The 16,703-nt window shown below is 40.7% G+C and overlaps 1 protein-coding gene across 8 annotated transcripts in view; it reads right to left on the bottom strand.

The window, feature by feature from the left end:
• The window catches only part of jarid2b (jumonji and AT-rich interaction domain containing 2b), a 358,906-nt gene that overhangs the window by 43,276 nt on the left and 298,927 nt on the right, over positions 1-16,703 (bottom strand). For all 8 annotated transcript variants that reach the window (XM_072283626.1, XM_072283631.1, XM_072283632.1 and 5 more), the window contains one exon: positions 7,525-8,012. In XM_072283626.1, the coding sequence (XP_072139727.1) occupies positions 7,525-8,012 (488 nt within the window). The remainder of the gene's footprint in view (positions 1-7,524; positions 8,013-16,703) is intronic.

Below are 16,703 nucleotides of genomic sequence, written 5' to 3'. Positions count from 1 at the left end.
AGTGACAAGTAGGTATTTTTAAAATGAACCTAAGACAGCTACTGGCACAGCAAGATGTTCAAGTTTTTTTTAAATGCAGTGAGAAATGGCAAGTAAATAAATGCAGCCCACCACGTGCAGAGACTGTTGAGTTAAAATGGGCAGAAAACAGAAGAACTCACTAGTTCATGAAGAATGACTACCAGGTGATAATAATCATTAAAAAAAGAGCAGAAATGATTGGCTACATTAGAATGCTGCTGCATTTGATTCCACAAGAGATAACTGGCTCATGCATTGTGAGCTAATTGAACAATCTTTTTATGCAAATGGAATAGCCAATGAGAAACAAGTACCAATTCTGCTGAATGCATTAAAGGCATACAGTTTACTTCAAAGTTTGACTGCTCCAACCAAACCAGGAGCAATTAGCTTTGCTTATATTGTCAAAGTAATGCAGGAACACTTAGCCATTATTGACTGAAGAATGCTTTAGGTTTCATAAACGGAATCAAAAGGAAGGGGAGTCCATTTTAGCGTACGCGGCTGAAGTGAAGAGATTGTCTGAGTATCATCAGTTCAATGATTGGCTTAATGATACACTGAGAGAACATTTAGTTTGTGGAATCTTACAAGATAGCATTCAAAAATGACTTCTAACTCAAAATTCACATTTATAAGAGCAATTGAAATTGATGTTTCAATGGAAACCACAGACACAATTGAGTTGCAGTCAAGAATGAAAGTGAGCATGAACAAGATTGCAATGTCTAAACAGAAAATTGCCTGGCTGAAAGAATTGTGTTAACTTTGTGGCAGGGGCTCACATTCACCAGGCCAATGCAGGTTTAAAGGCGAAACTTGCAGAAAATGCAATAAAATAGGACACATACAAAAAGCATGTTGGGCAGACAAAAAATAAATAGACTGCACAGAGCAAAGAAAAAGCTAAAGTCAAGTTGAATTTTTAAAAAGAGCACTAATCTGCATGCTGTTGATGAAAAATCTGATAATGATGAGAGGACTGCGTAGCCTTGAGCTTTAAAATGTGCAAACTAGCAATAGCCAAACAATATAACTAACACCAGAAGTGAACCGCAAATTAATTTAAATGAAATTGGACACTGGCGCAATTTGCATGCCACAATCTCTGCAATGAAGGCAACCAAAAGCAAATTAAGAATTGTACTGGATGATGCCACTTTCTCCATGCCAAACACCATGAACCGTTACTCAACAGAGGGTAAACAGGTGTCAATGCCAAGCTCCATGCCTCTGGCTAGAGATCATATTGGACGAAGGAAGGACCATGTTGCTCAGAGGAATCATGAAAGTGACAAAAGCAGTGGTCTGATTACAACAGTTTTTGTAGGCAAATATCTGAAAAAGCTTCTGATGCATTAATCTGGCAGTTACTTGCTAAATGTGGCTTGATTTTAAGCTCAAAGAGCATTCAAGGAGCTTCAGGAAAGTTGCAAGCACTTGTTTTTTTTTGTGTGTATAAAGAACCAGAATCTATTCTGCATGAATTAAGGTCATTGTATGAACTTCAACTGGGTGACAAAAAGCTGCTTGTGAAAGTAGATGCAAAGACCAAAGCCCAGCTGAGTGAATGGAAGGTTAAAAAGAAAGGAGATAAGAAAACAGAAGATTTGTCAGATGATGTGGATTTGCAAATCAAGAGGAGAGATCAGATCGTAAAGGGAGGAATAGAAGGATTAATAAGAGGAATAGTCCAGTGAACTAAATGACCTCCCCAAGATCAAGATGCGCAAACTAGAAGACAAAAAGGGAAGGAGAAATAAAAGGTGTCCAGTGCTGTCAGAACTACGTCCTGCAATTTCAGAGTCAACTCCTACAACTACCAAGGAGGAGGCCCCAGAACCTGAGATTGTTTCATAGAACAAGTCTCACCTGCCAGGCAAAGAAAGATGTCAGGAAAGATGTTATCTCACAAGAGAAAGGAATCCTTTAGGCCTGAATGGGACAATTTAAAATTTATTATGCTGTGGATGTCCGTATAGTAGTTGTATTGTGCATATAGTCGAGATGCATTCTATATTGAGTTGGAGTTTATGCCTAAGCAGGGAGGAGTGTTGTGTATTTAATATTTCCAGTAACAGGAGTAATATTATAAATATATTGTTTGATTAAGCATTCTTTTTATAAACTAATTCATTACAGGTTATATATTAAAGTACGTGAATGGCATACATCATAATGGCACCACATCATAAGTACATGCCTTGCTTAAAGTGAAAACGAAACTAAGACACCCATCTTTTGGGATCCCTTGGTTCTCTTTCGATTAATTTTATGTTTTGGAGAGAAAAAAAAGTAACAAAATATGGTAATATGTAGAGATATGTGAATTGCATACGTCATCACACTGTCATGTGAGACGTGCACACCTCGCTTAAAGTTAGATTCACATTTCGAATTCCTGTGTCTTCCTTTGAATTACTTTAATGCTTTGAAGTTACAAAACATAACAATTGCCAGGACTGTCCAACATGGCCAATGTTGTATTGGACTAACAAGTCCTTCCTTTTCTTAACTTAATGTGCTATAGAATGCTTGAGAGTGAAAACTCAACTTTAGAGTACACACATTTACAGAAACTGAACTGTGAATAAAAGAACTAAGTTCTATCTTGCTGAAAATTTAGATTTAAAAAATGAATGTTCCATGAGTCATATTTGACTCTGTGTGATTCAACTATCAACTGGGAACATACACTTTTTCTCAAAAGGTTATTCTCAAAATTGTCATAGAATAGCAAAGGAACTTTTTCTAAAATATGAAAGACAAAATTCTATATAAAATGAGGGCTCTTGTTTGCCAATTTTCTCTCTTCTTTACCAAAGGTACAGTTGTAAAGTGAAACCAAATGGTAAGCATGCCAGTGGAAGGACTGCTTTTGAAGGTGCATACCAAAGAATACTACCAGGAGGCATTAAAGGCATCTCCAATTCAGACCCATCTGATATCTCTATCTGGGGAGGTGTTTTTCAATCTGAGGAATGAACATCTAACCAAGACTGGGAAGAAAGCTGATGTTCTATACACAAAGGTCTGACATGGCATTAAAGCCAAGATTCTTGGTCTTGAAAGCAGAGTGGCATGTTGCCTTAAGAATGAAGTAGGTCCTTCTAAAATTTAATTAAAACCAGTTAGTAAGGGTTGAGAAAACAGCAACTAAGCATTCAGAAACGGGAGCAGTGAACACTGTGGAGGGGAGGGATGGGCTGTGTGGGCAGAAAGGTGACCAGTGAAAGGCAGTATGTTCAGCAGCAAGGTGGAAGTTCTACCATCATGATCTCCAGAAAACAATGGTATAAGAGTGCTTTTTTAACATTTGAAAAGTTGCATTGAAAACCTTTTTGCATTGAAATATTTTTAAAACAAATCTATATGTTACTTTACGATGTTTCTTTTCAACGAGTTCTTAATATAACAACAAATTTGAACTAGGTTGCTCATCGTTTAAGTATAAACAATGAGTGGAAAAATGTCATTAGTTTAGTTAAAAGCCAACAGAAGATTATTTCATGGCAGTGGAGTGAAGTTGTGCACTTACTAGATGAATAACCAGTGTTCTGGACCATTGACAAAGGGACAGGAAATAGAACAAGATGCAGTCATTCATGTACCTTTTCCCCTCCCACTCCCTACAGCTGCTTCACTAGTCAACAGGGTCCTGGTTTACTTTACACATCACAGACACTTCCTAGCAGGATTAACATTGCTTACTAGTGCAGCTTTTTTAAACTGCTGATATAGCTCATTTGTACTGACTGGGTCAGCCATTTTCTTTCAAATGACCTTTACTCTGATCTGTGTTGACCTGTGTGGCACCCTATTAGTCAGTCTCCCAACCAGAACAAGCAGCATTTAGCCATATGCTGTTTACCGTCCTCTAACTAGTCCTCAATCCCACAGTAAATCACCCCCAATAGTGAGCAATCTGGCCTTCTTTATTAATCTCTTACGTGGCACCTAACTTAAGGCCTTCTGTGATTGGAATCCTTCAAAATATCTAGGAAATTTAAATTCAACTAAGGTAACATGGATAGTTTTGGTTATCAACACTGAACATACTGGATTTTTGTAAAAATCAATCTAATTTATAAAGATCCTTCAAATAATCTGCTGTCCTCACCCTGTTTGGTCTCTGCATGAGTGCAGGCCTATTGACGCGCTAAACTTTTAATACCAATATGTTCAGCAACAATGTTTTCTTATTTTAAAAATGAGATGATGTCAGTGCAGGTTACTTAGCAAATTAAGTTCTCTCAATGAAGAATCCTTATATACAGACAGAGATGGCGGACTTTCATTACTGTCCTAAACATCAGCTGCGTAGCAGGCAGTTAAGTACATAATTAAGAATTGTTTATTAGGCTGGATTTATTGAAGTAGATAAGACCTTAAGACCATAAGACATAGGAGCAGAATTAGGCCACCTGGCCCATCGAGTCTTCCATTTCATCATAGAAGAAGAAGAAGAAAGCCCTCAACTCTGAGTGGAGTCATCAGGACACTGACATGACGTTTTTTTTTACGAAGCCAAGTTGCTAGCTCGATGCTCAACCCAGCAGAGATAGAAAGCGTGCAAAGGAGCCGGCTGGATTCGAACTTGGAAGCCTTCGCTCCTAAGTCCGGCACTGATGCCACTATGCTACCAGCCGGCCCGCCATTTCATCACGGCTGATCCATTTTCTCCTCTCAGCCCCAATCTCCTGCCTCCCCCCCTTCATCTCCTGCCCAATCAAGAATTCTGGCCTCCACAACTGCCAGTGGCAAAGAATTCCACAGATTCTCCACTCTCTGGCTAAAGAAATTCTTCATCTCCATTCTAAAAGGTGGTACCTTTATTCTGAGGCTGTGTCCTCTGGTCTTAAGCTATCCCACCATATGAAATATCTTTTCCACAACCACTCTATTAAGGCCTTTCACCATTCAATAGATTTCAGTGAGGTCACCTCCCACTCTTCTGAATTCCAGTGATTACAGGCCCAGAGCCGTCAAACACTCTTCACTTAACAAGCTGTTCAAACCTAGAATCACTTTCATGAATTTCCTTTGAACCCTCTCCAATGTCAGCACATCCTTTCTAAGATAAGGGGTCCAAAACTGCTCACAGTACTCCCAAGTGAGACCTAACCAGTGTTTCATAACATCTCAACATAACATCCTTACTTTGATATTCTAGTTCTCTTGAAATGAATGCCAACATTGCATTTTCCTTCCTCACCACAGACTCAGCCTGCAAATTAACTTTTAGGGAACCTGCACAAAGATAGTAGTGTTCAGGCCGCCTGAACCAAGATCAAAAGCATGGAATGGTGATAGACCTGCAAACGCATCCGCAAGAACTACAGAGATTAGTGCTCCTTGCTCGCATGAGAGGACACCCACAGAGAAACAAGGGAACAGCCTAGAGTGGCTTAAGGTTGGAGAAGTCATGGTAATTCTAAATGTGAAACCAATCACGTGATGTATTTAGAAGCTTTTTTAAAAAAAATAGAATGACTGGACGAGGTCAGAGGAGGAGAGGAGGTTACTCAGCAAGTAAAATTACTAGACTGAATGATTACCTTTGCTCGTACTGTAGGTTACTTTTATGATCCTCTTAATTTAAAGAATGTGATGGTGCAAGGCAGTTCAATCTCCCGACATCAAATACCAGTGAATTAGTCAATAAATTCTGAAAATGGATCATTAGACTGTGAAACTCTGCCAACAAGAGTGGTATGTGGCATCAATAAAAAGGGAGGTCAACCAACATTTCCAGTCGTGCAGATGATCACCTGGTGCAGACACAGAAAGCGGAGAACTTCTGATCACTTAATGCCTGGGTTAATTTGCCTTCCTGATCCAGCTGTGAGCATCAAGACTGACCCAGCCAACAAAATATTTCTGGGACAGGGCTAAAATTACTCTTTGCAGATGACTTTTAGATCAGCAAGCAGGCGTAGATATCATTAAGATACTGGATCACCTGGAGCCCAGCAACATGACATCTCTGCACATTGGCTCACAAAATGTAGGGGGAGGGGGGAGATTTGTTTTACATGAAACAGTGTGAAACACAACACATCTTTCTTTAAACAGCCACCATGGTAACCCTTTACAGGAGTGAGCAATAACCAGTACGCTGGGAGAGATGGGAAGGGGAGAGGACGTAGAAAGGAGGAAGGTTGGGAAGAACTAGGCTTTTAATAAGCCAGTACAACTGTTGTTTGCATTTAAAACAGCAGAACCATAAATAGTTCATCACACAGGAGACTGCTCGGCCCATCGTACCTTTGATGGTCATAAAACTTCAGCCCAACCTACCCTCCGCTCCCAAGATGAGGTCTACAACCATGCCAGTCAGGATTCTGCTCTGCCACCCTCTCAGGCAGTGAGCTCAGGAGCCTCACCATCTTCTGATGAAAAGTTATTTGCTGCTCTACCTTTTATTCCTTCTGCAAATTACTTGCACTCTAAGCCCCTGGTTTTTGACACCCCTGATAAGGTAGATGTCTTCCCTGCTCATTGTGACCCCTGATTATTTTATTCATTTGTGGCATCTGTGAGCCTCCTGTGTTCCAATGGAAATTGCCTTACCTTATCCAATCTTTCCTCAGAGCTACAATTTTCCAGTGCTGGCAATACTACTTTAGATCACCTTGGCACCCTCTCTCATGCACACACATCTCTGCTGTAATGCAAAGACCCATAATGTATGCAGAACTTGTGCCCTAATCTCGGTAATACAACTCAAAGAGAACTCCTGCTTTTGCATTGTGTCTCAGCTAGAAAAAGGAAAGAACTCCATATGCTTTTATAGCCATCTTTAAAGAACTATGGATATACACTCCCTCTGTACCACAGTGTTTGATATCCTCCTGTTTAATGTCTAATTCCTTGCCTTAAGGCATTTCTGGAAATGTAATGTTAGAACTCAACACCAAAGCTAACTAAGACTAAGACTTCATTTGCATCTGTTTTTCAAATTAATTTTTCATCCTTCAAAATTTACAGGGTGTTGTCAGAACTGGATTATATGATACCAACCACAAAAGGATTGAAGTACGTTTACCACAAGCCTAAAGACCATTTAGGCTGTTCAGAACTCATGAATACCCAAGAACCATTTCCCTTTCAAATGCTCATTATGAATGTATCAACAGCCCTAAGTGCTTCGAGTACATCAGCCAGCATTAAGCAAATTATCTCGAAAATGTTCCTGAGCCAAATATAAGTTATTAGCTTTAGAGTCATAACCTGACACTGTTCTGTATGTGTAGCAATGCAATTTTTTGTACCAACCTGAAGCCAAACCTCTTTAGTTGAAAACAATCAAGGACTTCACCTTTAGCTACTTACTGGTGTATCAAAGGGTTCTGCTGATAAAGTGAGCAAACAGATTCTTGTGATAGCTACATAATGCGCAGGCATAATTCATTGTACATCTTCAGCTTATAAATATCAAGAGTGTGTTGTCACTATTATAAAGCAAATCTATTTGGATGTAGATTATGTGAATGCACACACCTTGTATATACACTTGTACAAGTCACTGAGAATTTCATCATCCTCTTCACTCTCCTTTTCCTGAGGAAACAGTCGCCGCCTGCCTGTTTTCAAATCAGAGTCTGTTATATCTTTCAGCTTCTTCCGGAAGCCGTTTTTATGCACCACACCATTTACCAGCCCGTTTTTTGGCTCAAACCTGGGCAGAGACTGAGACTTGTATGTGTTATCTGAATGTGCTTCCAGGGGTCCTTTCCTCTTCTCCAGGTTCTCTTTTTCCTTCAACACCTCCCTCTCTAGCCTCTTGTGCTCGTCCTGTGAGAGAGAGTCATACGAGAGTAGGAACTGGCAGTAAGCCTCTTGCAGCTTGGCCAGCCTGTCTTGTGCAGTTTTGGGGATTCGCAGCATGTCTGCCAATTTATTCCACTTCTTGAGGTCAGTCACTTGCTGCATGCCACCCATTTCGTTGATCAGCTGGTAAAACCGAGCCAAGTCCAACTCGCATCCTCCTACGACAGAGAAACAGATCAATATCCCAAGCTTCAGCCAATACCACTGCAGCTACATTCAGAACTGCACTTTCAAAAAGAGGTCATTGCTCTATCAATTAAATATTACACAATGAATATCACTCACTATTTAAATCAATATCATTCTGATAATTTAGTCTTAAATCACAGAGGACCCACCCAGATTCTTTTGTCTTAATAGCACCAGTTATGCTTCAAAAAAAAACTTTTAAATATACCTTCCCTGCTATTTGGGAATTATTATTTTCCAAGTACTATCATCTCATTTGATTATATAGAAATATCAATAATGTTTAATCAACAGTAACACCCAAAGGAATAGGTAACTTACCTTTTTATTGTTAATGGTAGAAACAACATACTAGAAAAAAAGATAAAAATTCCTCTCTCCCACTTCACTCCCATTTAAGACATATTCCTCAATTTGAGAATGGTGCTGAGAAACACTGCACCAAAATCTCCTGGTCACATAGATGGCAGGTTTCCTGCATCACTGTCAGAAGAACTCCAATTCTAAATGGAGGGGAGAGAGATCTAGAGGCAGTAACTGTTATGTTTCTCAGTAGCTGCACTGCAAAGTTAGCAATAGTACAGCACAGCACAGTTAGTGAAGCTACTGCCTCAACTCCAGTGACCAGGATTCAATCCTGACCTCCAGTTGCTGTCCGTGAGGAGTTTGCATGTTCTCCTATGACCACTCTGATCAGACATTCAGTCACCTCCTACATCCCAAAGCTGGTTGGTTAAATGACTACTGTAAACTTTCCCCAATGCAAAAAAGGTAAGTGATCAGATCAAGCAGAAGTAGATGGGAGTGCCGGCAGAATAAAAATGAGAATAGTGTAAGTGTCTGCTTGACGGTTGGGATGTACTCAGTGGCCCAAAGTGGCTGCCTTCACACTGTATAACTCCATGAAGCACAAGTGATGCAAAGTAAGATTCTGCAGGGCCAAGTTAACGCTGCATTTCAGAGCAAGAAGCAAAAACTAGCCGAACACTGGCTAAATAGTACCTTCCCTCCACACAGTTAAACAAGTGCTTCATTCTCTTTTAACATCTGCAAAGACTTAAAACAATCATATCACAAGTTAAAGCTGCACATATTGTTTCTCATTAGAACTTGGAATTTTCTCTGCAGTTCTTTTACTGAAATACAGGCTGGCTGTCCCTGAGTAACAAACAAGTTCTGTTTTACAGACGCCTATAAGTCAATTTTGCTGACAAGTTTGAGAATACACAGAAATCACTCAACATAGGAACGATACTCCACTGAATTGTAATGAGTGGCAGTGAAACACAAAGACAAAGAACAGTTATTAAAGGTGGAGAACGCAGAGAGCAAGAGCAAGACATTAGTTCCATCGTTCGTAAAAACTAACATGTGAATTTGGTAACATTATGGGAGCTCATTCCTATGTACGTTTGCCAGTAAGTTAGGCATTTATAGCTCAGGGATGACCGATACTGGAACTGGACTTGACTCTGACTGGTAAAAGAAATGTTCATCCCACTTGTTCTTACCATGGGTTCCCTACCTGAACTCAATACTTTGCAAAGACAAAGCAACACAGCTCTCTGAAGGGGTTGGGATAACACAACAATACAAATCACTCTGTGCAAGTACAGCATCGTAGCTATTAAAGTGTTTGCCCATGCATTACTAAAAGCACAAACTGTACTAGAAGCCAGCTATGGTAACAATGGGCCAGTAATCAATCTACGGAAGGGATTAGAAGGCAGATTGTACATCCCTTCAACACTGTGCTTCCACCAGACTCCCCCTATGACAGGTAGATAATGTTCCCATGTGATCAAACTAACTTCCCCATGGATGGCCCCAAGCCCAGCTGTGAAAGAAGCAGGGTTGAGCATAGGGTAAGCAAACCCATCCCGGAAAAAAATCCATGCTACACAAATGCCAACAGAAGCCTCAAAGACCTCATTCCTGGCAGAACCAGGAAGGCTACACCTGGGGACAACTTGAGAGACTGGCCCGGGACAGAAGACTCTGTCTAGCTGCTGTCGGTGGCATATGCCCCACTATGGGTGATAGGCAAGTAAGTGAGTGATCAAACACTCTGGGTAATTTGTGGTATCAAACCAGAGCCCAAACATTTGTATCACATTAGAAAATGAGAGAGAGATTTAACTGAGATAATAAAACCTTCAGGGAACTAGACAAGGCAGATAAGTATAATCTTTTTCCTACAATGAGACCAATAATTAATGATCACAGGTTAATTACAAGTATTCCCCAGGCCACAGCATGGTTCCATTCATGTGAACTGTTTGTAACAAGTTGGAAATGTGACATGACCAAATTTCCATATGGTAGAAGACTCCATGACAGCAAATCCATCCTGTCCACCTCTCAAGGACTGAGTGGAAAAGCTCGGAAGTAAGTTGAGGAAACTTTTTTTTAAATTTGAGCCATAAGATGACTGCCCACAAATTTCAGCCTCAAGTGTGCAATGAGGTAAGAGTGGAGGATTGGTGAATGTGGAGGAGCAGAAAGGACACAGTAACAGAAAACCTACTGCTTGGCCAGGTTGTGCTTTAACAAACATCAAGTACCATTTCTATGAGGTTACGGACCAAGAGCAAGAAAGTGAATCTCTGCTCGTTGGGCTCGTCCCTGGCTGGCATAGACATGCTGTACTGAACAGTCTGCCGTTAGCTGACAACTAAAAGCCCACTCAGAAATATATGACCAATCCTGGACTGACTTCAATATCCATCGTTGGACCCCAGTGAGTAGATTTCCCAGGAAACAATCATTGGCAACCATGAAGGACTCTCATTGATTCTCCCTGGCCACCGTTAAGGGGGCTGAGCCAAATGACACTGTGTTAAAACTCCCACCCCCCAAGAATACTAATTCAATTTAACAGTTTCAACCTGACCCGAACCTAGCTCAAAAAGGTCCAAGCACTCAGTATTGGAAGGAGTCATCAGGAGCTGAGCTTCTGCCCCTGAAATGTGAGCAATGACTACAAAAACCTTGCTTCTCTTTGAGTTTACAACCTTTGAAGTTAAACACAGTAAATAAATCTGATCCATTGTAAAACAGTAACAGTAGCAGAGTGGAGTTTGAAGTTTTGGTAACTCATAGAACGTGGTGAATAAATGACATCTGAAAATAGTGGGAGAGGTACCACATGCATTGTATCATTAAGTGCTGGATAGGTGGCAGGAGCTGCAGGAAGTTATTTAATACAGCTTCACAAAAGTGACACATCAACAGGTCAGACTGATCTCAGAACCTCTATACTGGAGAGTCCTGCGGGACCTAGTTGCTTGTATATTACTATCATTATTAAAATTTCTTTCTCAAAAAAATCCCCCCATATCTGAACATAAGCAAGGGCTAAACAATTCCACTCTCCATTTAAAGACAAAGTAAAAAGCAGACTTCCAATACAGAGTTGTTGGTCTTGCATCAAAAGCAAATGCTATTGAATTATCACTGAATTACAGTCAACCTAAGAAGTGGCTCCTGATTCCTTCCCAACTCATTCTTCCTCCTTAGTCAAATTCACTTATTGATACAAGCAACACACATAAAATGCTGGTGGAACGCAGCAAGCCAGACAGCATCTATAGGAAGAAGCACAATCGACGTTTCGGGCCGAGACCCTTCGTCAGGACTAACTGAAAGAGGAGCTAGTAAGAGATTTGAAAGTGGGAGGGGGAGGGGGGGGATCCGAAATGATAGGAGAAGACAGGAGGGAGAGGGATGTAGCTAAGAGCTAGAAAGTTGATTGGCAACTTGAAAGTTGAAGGCTGGAGAAGGGACAGGATCATGGGACGGGAGGCCTAGGGAGAAAGAAAGAGGGAGGGGAGCACCAGAGGAAGATGTAGTGAGAGGGACAGAGGGAGAAAAAAGAGAGAAAGAAAGGGGGGAAAAAATAAAAAAGTAATAAATAAATAAGGAATGGGGTAAGAAGGGGAGGAGGGGCATTAACAGAAGTTAGAGGAGTCAATGTTCATGCCATCAGGTTTTTATTTAAGTGTCCTATTAATGCAGTAATTGTACCTGCCTCTACCATTTTTTGCCCCTCAGGTTCCCTGTTAAATCTTTCCCCTCTCAACTTAAACCTATGCTCTCTAGTTTTAGACTCCTCTACCCAAGGAAACAAGACTGTAGATTCACCCTATCTAGGCTCCCCCGATTAAATACTAAATTGAAAAAGATTACATAACAGTCCTCTTCTCTTCCAAATAACTTTCTTAATTAGACAGACGGGGCAATGTCTTATCCAAATGATTTACTGTGCCGAGATTCTTTGCATCCTTTTCAATTTCTCCCCTCTTTCTGTTTAACAGATTCCTACTGATTAAACATATCTGCCAGTGGAATTGGAATATTATTGTCACATGCTCTGAGATACAGTGAAAAGCTTGTTATGCATAGTGCACTAAGGTAGAACAAGGTGAAACAATAACAGAATACAAAATACGAGGGGTGATTGATAAATTTGTGGCCTAAGGTAGAAGGAGTCGATATTAGAAAACCTAGCACATTTATTTTTCAACATAGTCCCCTCCAACATTTACATGCTTAGCCCAGCGGTCGTGGAGCATACGGATCTTGGACCTCCAGAAAGTGCCCACAACAGGGGTAATTGATAGGTTTGTGGCCTAAGGTAGAAGGAGATGAGTTATACAGCTCTCGTTACATGCACATGCAGTTCAACTCTTTCAGTGATTATGCAGAAAGTTTGAAGTTAATAACTCATCTCCTTCTACCTTAGGTCACGAACTTATCAATCATCCCTCGTGAAGTTACAAAGAAAGTGCAGTGCAGGTATACAGTAAAATGCAAGGTCATAACAAGGCAGATTGTGAGGTCAAGAGTCCATCTTATTGTACTAGGGAATCACTTAATAGGCTTATAACAGTGGGACAGAATGTGTCCTTGAGCCTGATGATACGTGCTTTCAGGCTTTTGCATTTTCTGCACAGTGAAAGTAAGGATAAGATAGAATGCCCAAGGAGGGTGGGCCATTAATCGTTAATTGCCTTAGGACTTGCACCACCAGGTTTAAGAACAGTTACTACCCTTCATTCATCAGGCTCTTGAACAAAAGGGGGTAACCATACCCATTCTATTTCTGATGTTTCCACAACCAATGGCCTCACATTAATGACTCTTTATCTTGTTATCTCATGCTTTCATTATTTATTGCTACTTATTTATATTTGCATTCCCACAGTTCGTTGTTCATTGATCTTGCTTAGTTGCTGTTCTATAGACTAGTTAAGTATGCCCGCAGGAAAAAGAACCTCACGGTCATATGTGGCAACATGTATGTACTCTCATAATAAATTTTAATTTGAACTTTTTAGACTGCAAATTTGAGTGCAATTTATAGAGTTCTTTTACTTAGATTAAGAACACACTTGTATTCAGCTTTACATTGCTACTTATGGGCTCTAATCAACCCTTCAAACACGCTTCTGTGCTTTGTCTCTGCAAATCTAGACATTGTCTGTAAAATGCTTAAAACCTTTTGACATCAGCATAGCACTAGATGTTGGAAAATTTCTGGAGTTGAAATAATCTCCAAGGACGTTCTCCGGTACATCCTACTGCTGAAGGCTATTAAAGAGCACAATGTTAACAAGTCTTCTCGCATCTCTTTTTGCTGGGAACAAAAATGTGTATTAGGCACAGTTGAATGATTTTGCATTTGATCACCGGAGGACTTATTTTGACACAGATTGCAATTGACCATGATCTCCTTTAATAACCAAGCTTAAATCTGTAGATGAGTTCGTATTTTGGACATTCCTTGGTAGTCCTACCAAAAAAACAATGACTTGGATGCTGTTTTGTTAGAGAATTGTTTACATACATCCAAAACCTTAAGTTTTCCTGAACCACAATAGCAAAGTACAATGGCTATACGGATACAGAATGTGTAAGTAAATACCTAGCTTTAGTAACAGCATTGATGCATCTCTCATCTTGAGGATACTGACCATTCCAATGAAACATGGATGTTTGGCATACTGACAGGTGGCAGTGGAGGAGTCAGGTAAATAAGTGAGTTTTGGAGGTAGTGTGTTTAATGAAGGCAAACGAGATGAAGGAATACACACTAACTGGTGTAGAGGTAAAAAAGGATCCCTGTGTGCTCGAAGACGGTGTGACATCCTCAGTTGTCCAGGGCAGGGAGCAGGGAGCAGGGAGGCCAATTCTCAAACCACAAAGTACAGCTGGAGTGTTCTGATCGCCAAACCACAAGGATGCTCCTGCACTAGAGAATGACTAGGGACCGACTAAACTAGAGTTCCTTGGGACCAAAGCAGTTGGCAGGAGACTTAAAATACAAAGACATCTTACAGAAGATAGGAAGAACATATTTTCAAGTAGCAAAGCCAGTACAAGGAGGCATTATTATTTTTAGAAAGGTGATTATTAGAATGAATTGAGATCTGAGGAACAAGTATTTCACCCTATCTGCTCTGTGTTGTGGGGGAAAGAATGGAGAGGAATAATAACTAGTAAATAGGATGTGGATTGTGCTAATGTGGTAACAGGGAACAGCAGACAAAAGTAGAGACATGGTGACAAGTAGAGCAAAGTAGAAAAAAAGTACAGTAATAATGACACCCCCACAAGTTTCAGGAACTTCACTAATTATGTTCTAGCACGCACCCACCGCTGCAAAAGGAAACTGGATTTACTGTTAGACATGTGGATAATCATCTTATTCTGTAATCAGGGCCTAGTCTGTTAATTAATCTTCCCGCAGCCACCACCAAGATGCTGTTCTACTGATAATCTTAAAGCTGTACAAATTCACACTCAGGTAGATCAGCTTTGACTGGTTTCCTGGTGCACACAGTTTTTAATAAATCACCCGTTAGTTTAAACACCAACTTCATGTTATCTTTCAGTTTGCTCCTACACTCAGTAATTCTCTGCTCATGTAGCCAATGGAGACAGAGGCCCTCTGTATTAGGACTAATGTAACTGCCGAATGAGATTGACTGGAAAGGATTTTATTTTTCCATCGAAGAGCTTAATGGTGGTCATAAACACCCTGCAAGTCTCATTCATATTAAAGGGATCGACTTTTCAAACCCAGTTCCTGTGTTAGATGTTCTCTGTTCCATGTAACCAACTGAGCCAGCAGAGAGCGGATGTAGTTAATGGCTATACGAGTTGCCAAGAAAGGACGCACACTTGTGACTCCCCAGTGCAAATGCCTTGGCCAAATGTTTTGAAGATTGCCAAGTTACTTGGATGGTGGGGAGTGGGAAAAGTGGGGTCATGGAAATATCATTTTCTCTCAACCCACTTCAAAATAGAATAGTGGGTTTACATCTGACACATTTCACCCTGGCTTGTGATGGTGTTAGTGACGGGATGGAGAGAAAAAGAGACTCAACAATTAGGTACAACTCAATATCCAAGGAAGAGGCAGCATTGGATCTACTTCAGAGAAGTGAATTTTATGTGAGCTGTTAATACGATAACCAGATGCAAGTTGAATGTGCTTGGGGGCGAGGATGGGAATGTGTGGAAGATAAAAAGCTTTTCACTTGAAAAACAGCTGATTCAGTGGGAATCACATTAATGAAAACAAACTGGCGTAGCCTTTAGACCGAGCACCTTCCCCAAAAGCAATTGGAGCAGAAACCAGAAACTCTGGGACAAATAGAGAAATAAATGAAAGGATTAGAAGCAAATAATAACCCCAGGATGATAACAACTGGGTCCAAGCCAAACCTACAAAACACAGAGTGTAGCAACAAACAAACCGCTGGTAGAACTCAGCAGGCTGAGCAGCATCTGGGGGGTGCGCAGTGGGAGGAATTGTTGATGTCTCAGGTCAGAACCCTGCATCAGGATTTGACACAAAACCTCAACAGCTCCTGCTCCCCCCACCCCCCGACCCCATCCCACATGCTGCTCAACCCACTCAGTTCCCCAGCAGTTTGTCTGCGGCTGCAGATTCCCGCATCCGCGATCTCTCGCGTCTCCAAACACATATCGAAATACAGTTCGAAAGGCTGAAAGGAAAAGTGAAGAAAGACAGGTAGAGAACAAACTGAATCAGTACAAGAACAGATCTCGGGCACAGGTACTAGGAAGAATGGCTTTTATTTACATAGCATTGTCAAGACATGAGTTGAACTTCCAAACAGAACTTGATACTAATATACGAGGAGGCAATATCTGAATAGACTGTTAATCACTTGATCAAGTAGGTTAAGTACACAAGAAGCAAAGTCCTCACGTCTACTCAACCAACCTTTCAATATGAACATACACTTAGTAGCCACTTTATTAGGTGCTTCTGTACACCTGCATGTTAATGTAATTATCTAATCAGACAATCATGTGGCAGCAACTCAAAGGATAAAAGCATGCAGACATGGTCAAGAGGTTCAGTTGTTATTCAGAGAAATGTGACCTAAGTGACTTTGACTGTGGAATGATTGTTGGTGCCAGTTGGGATGGTTTGAGTATCTCAGAAACTGCTGATCTCCTGGGATTTTCATGCACAACAGTCTCTAGAGTTTACGGAGAATGGTGGGATAAACAAAAAACATCCATTGAGTAGCAGTTCTGTGGGTAAAAACACCTTGTTAATGCGAGAGGTAAGAGGGGAATGGCCAGACTGGTTCAAGCTGACAGGAAGTTTATATCAACTC

The sequence above is a fragment of the Mobula birostris genome, chromosome 19 (assembly GCF_030028105.1).
Source record: "Mobula birostris isolate sMobBir1 chromosome 19, sMobBir1.hap1, whole genome shotgun sequence".
Taxonomy (NCBI): Eukaryota; Metazoa; Chordata; class Chondrichthyes; order Myliobatiformes; family Myliobatidae; genus Mobula; species Mobula birostris.
This window is presented reverse-complemented; position numbering and strand designations above follow the sequence as displayed.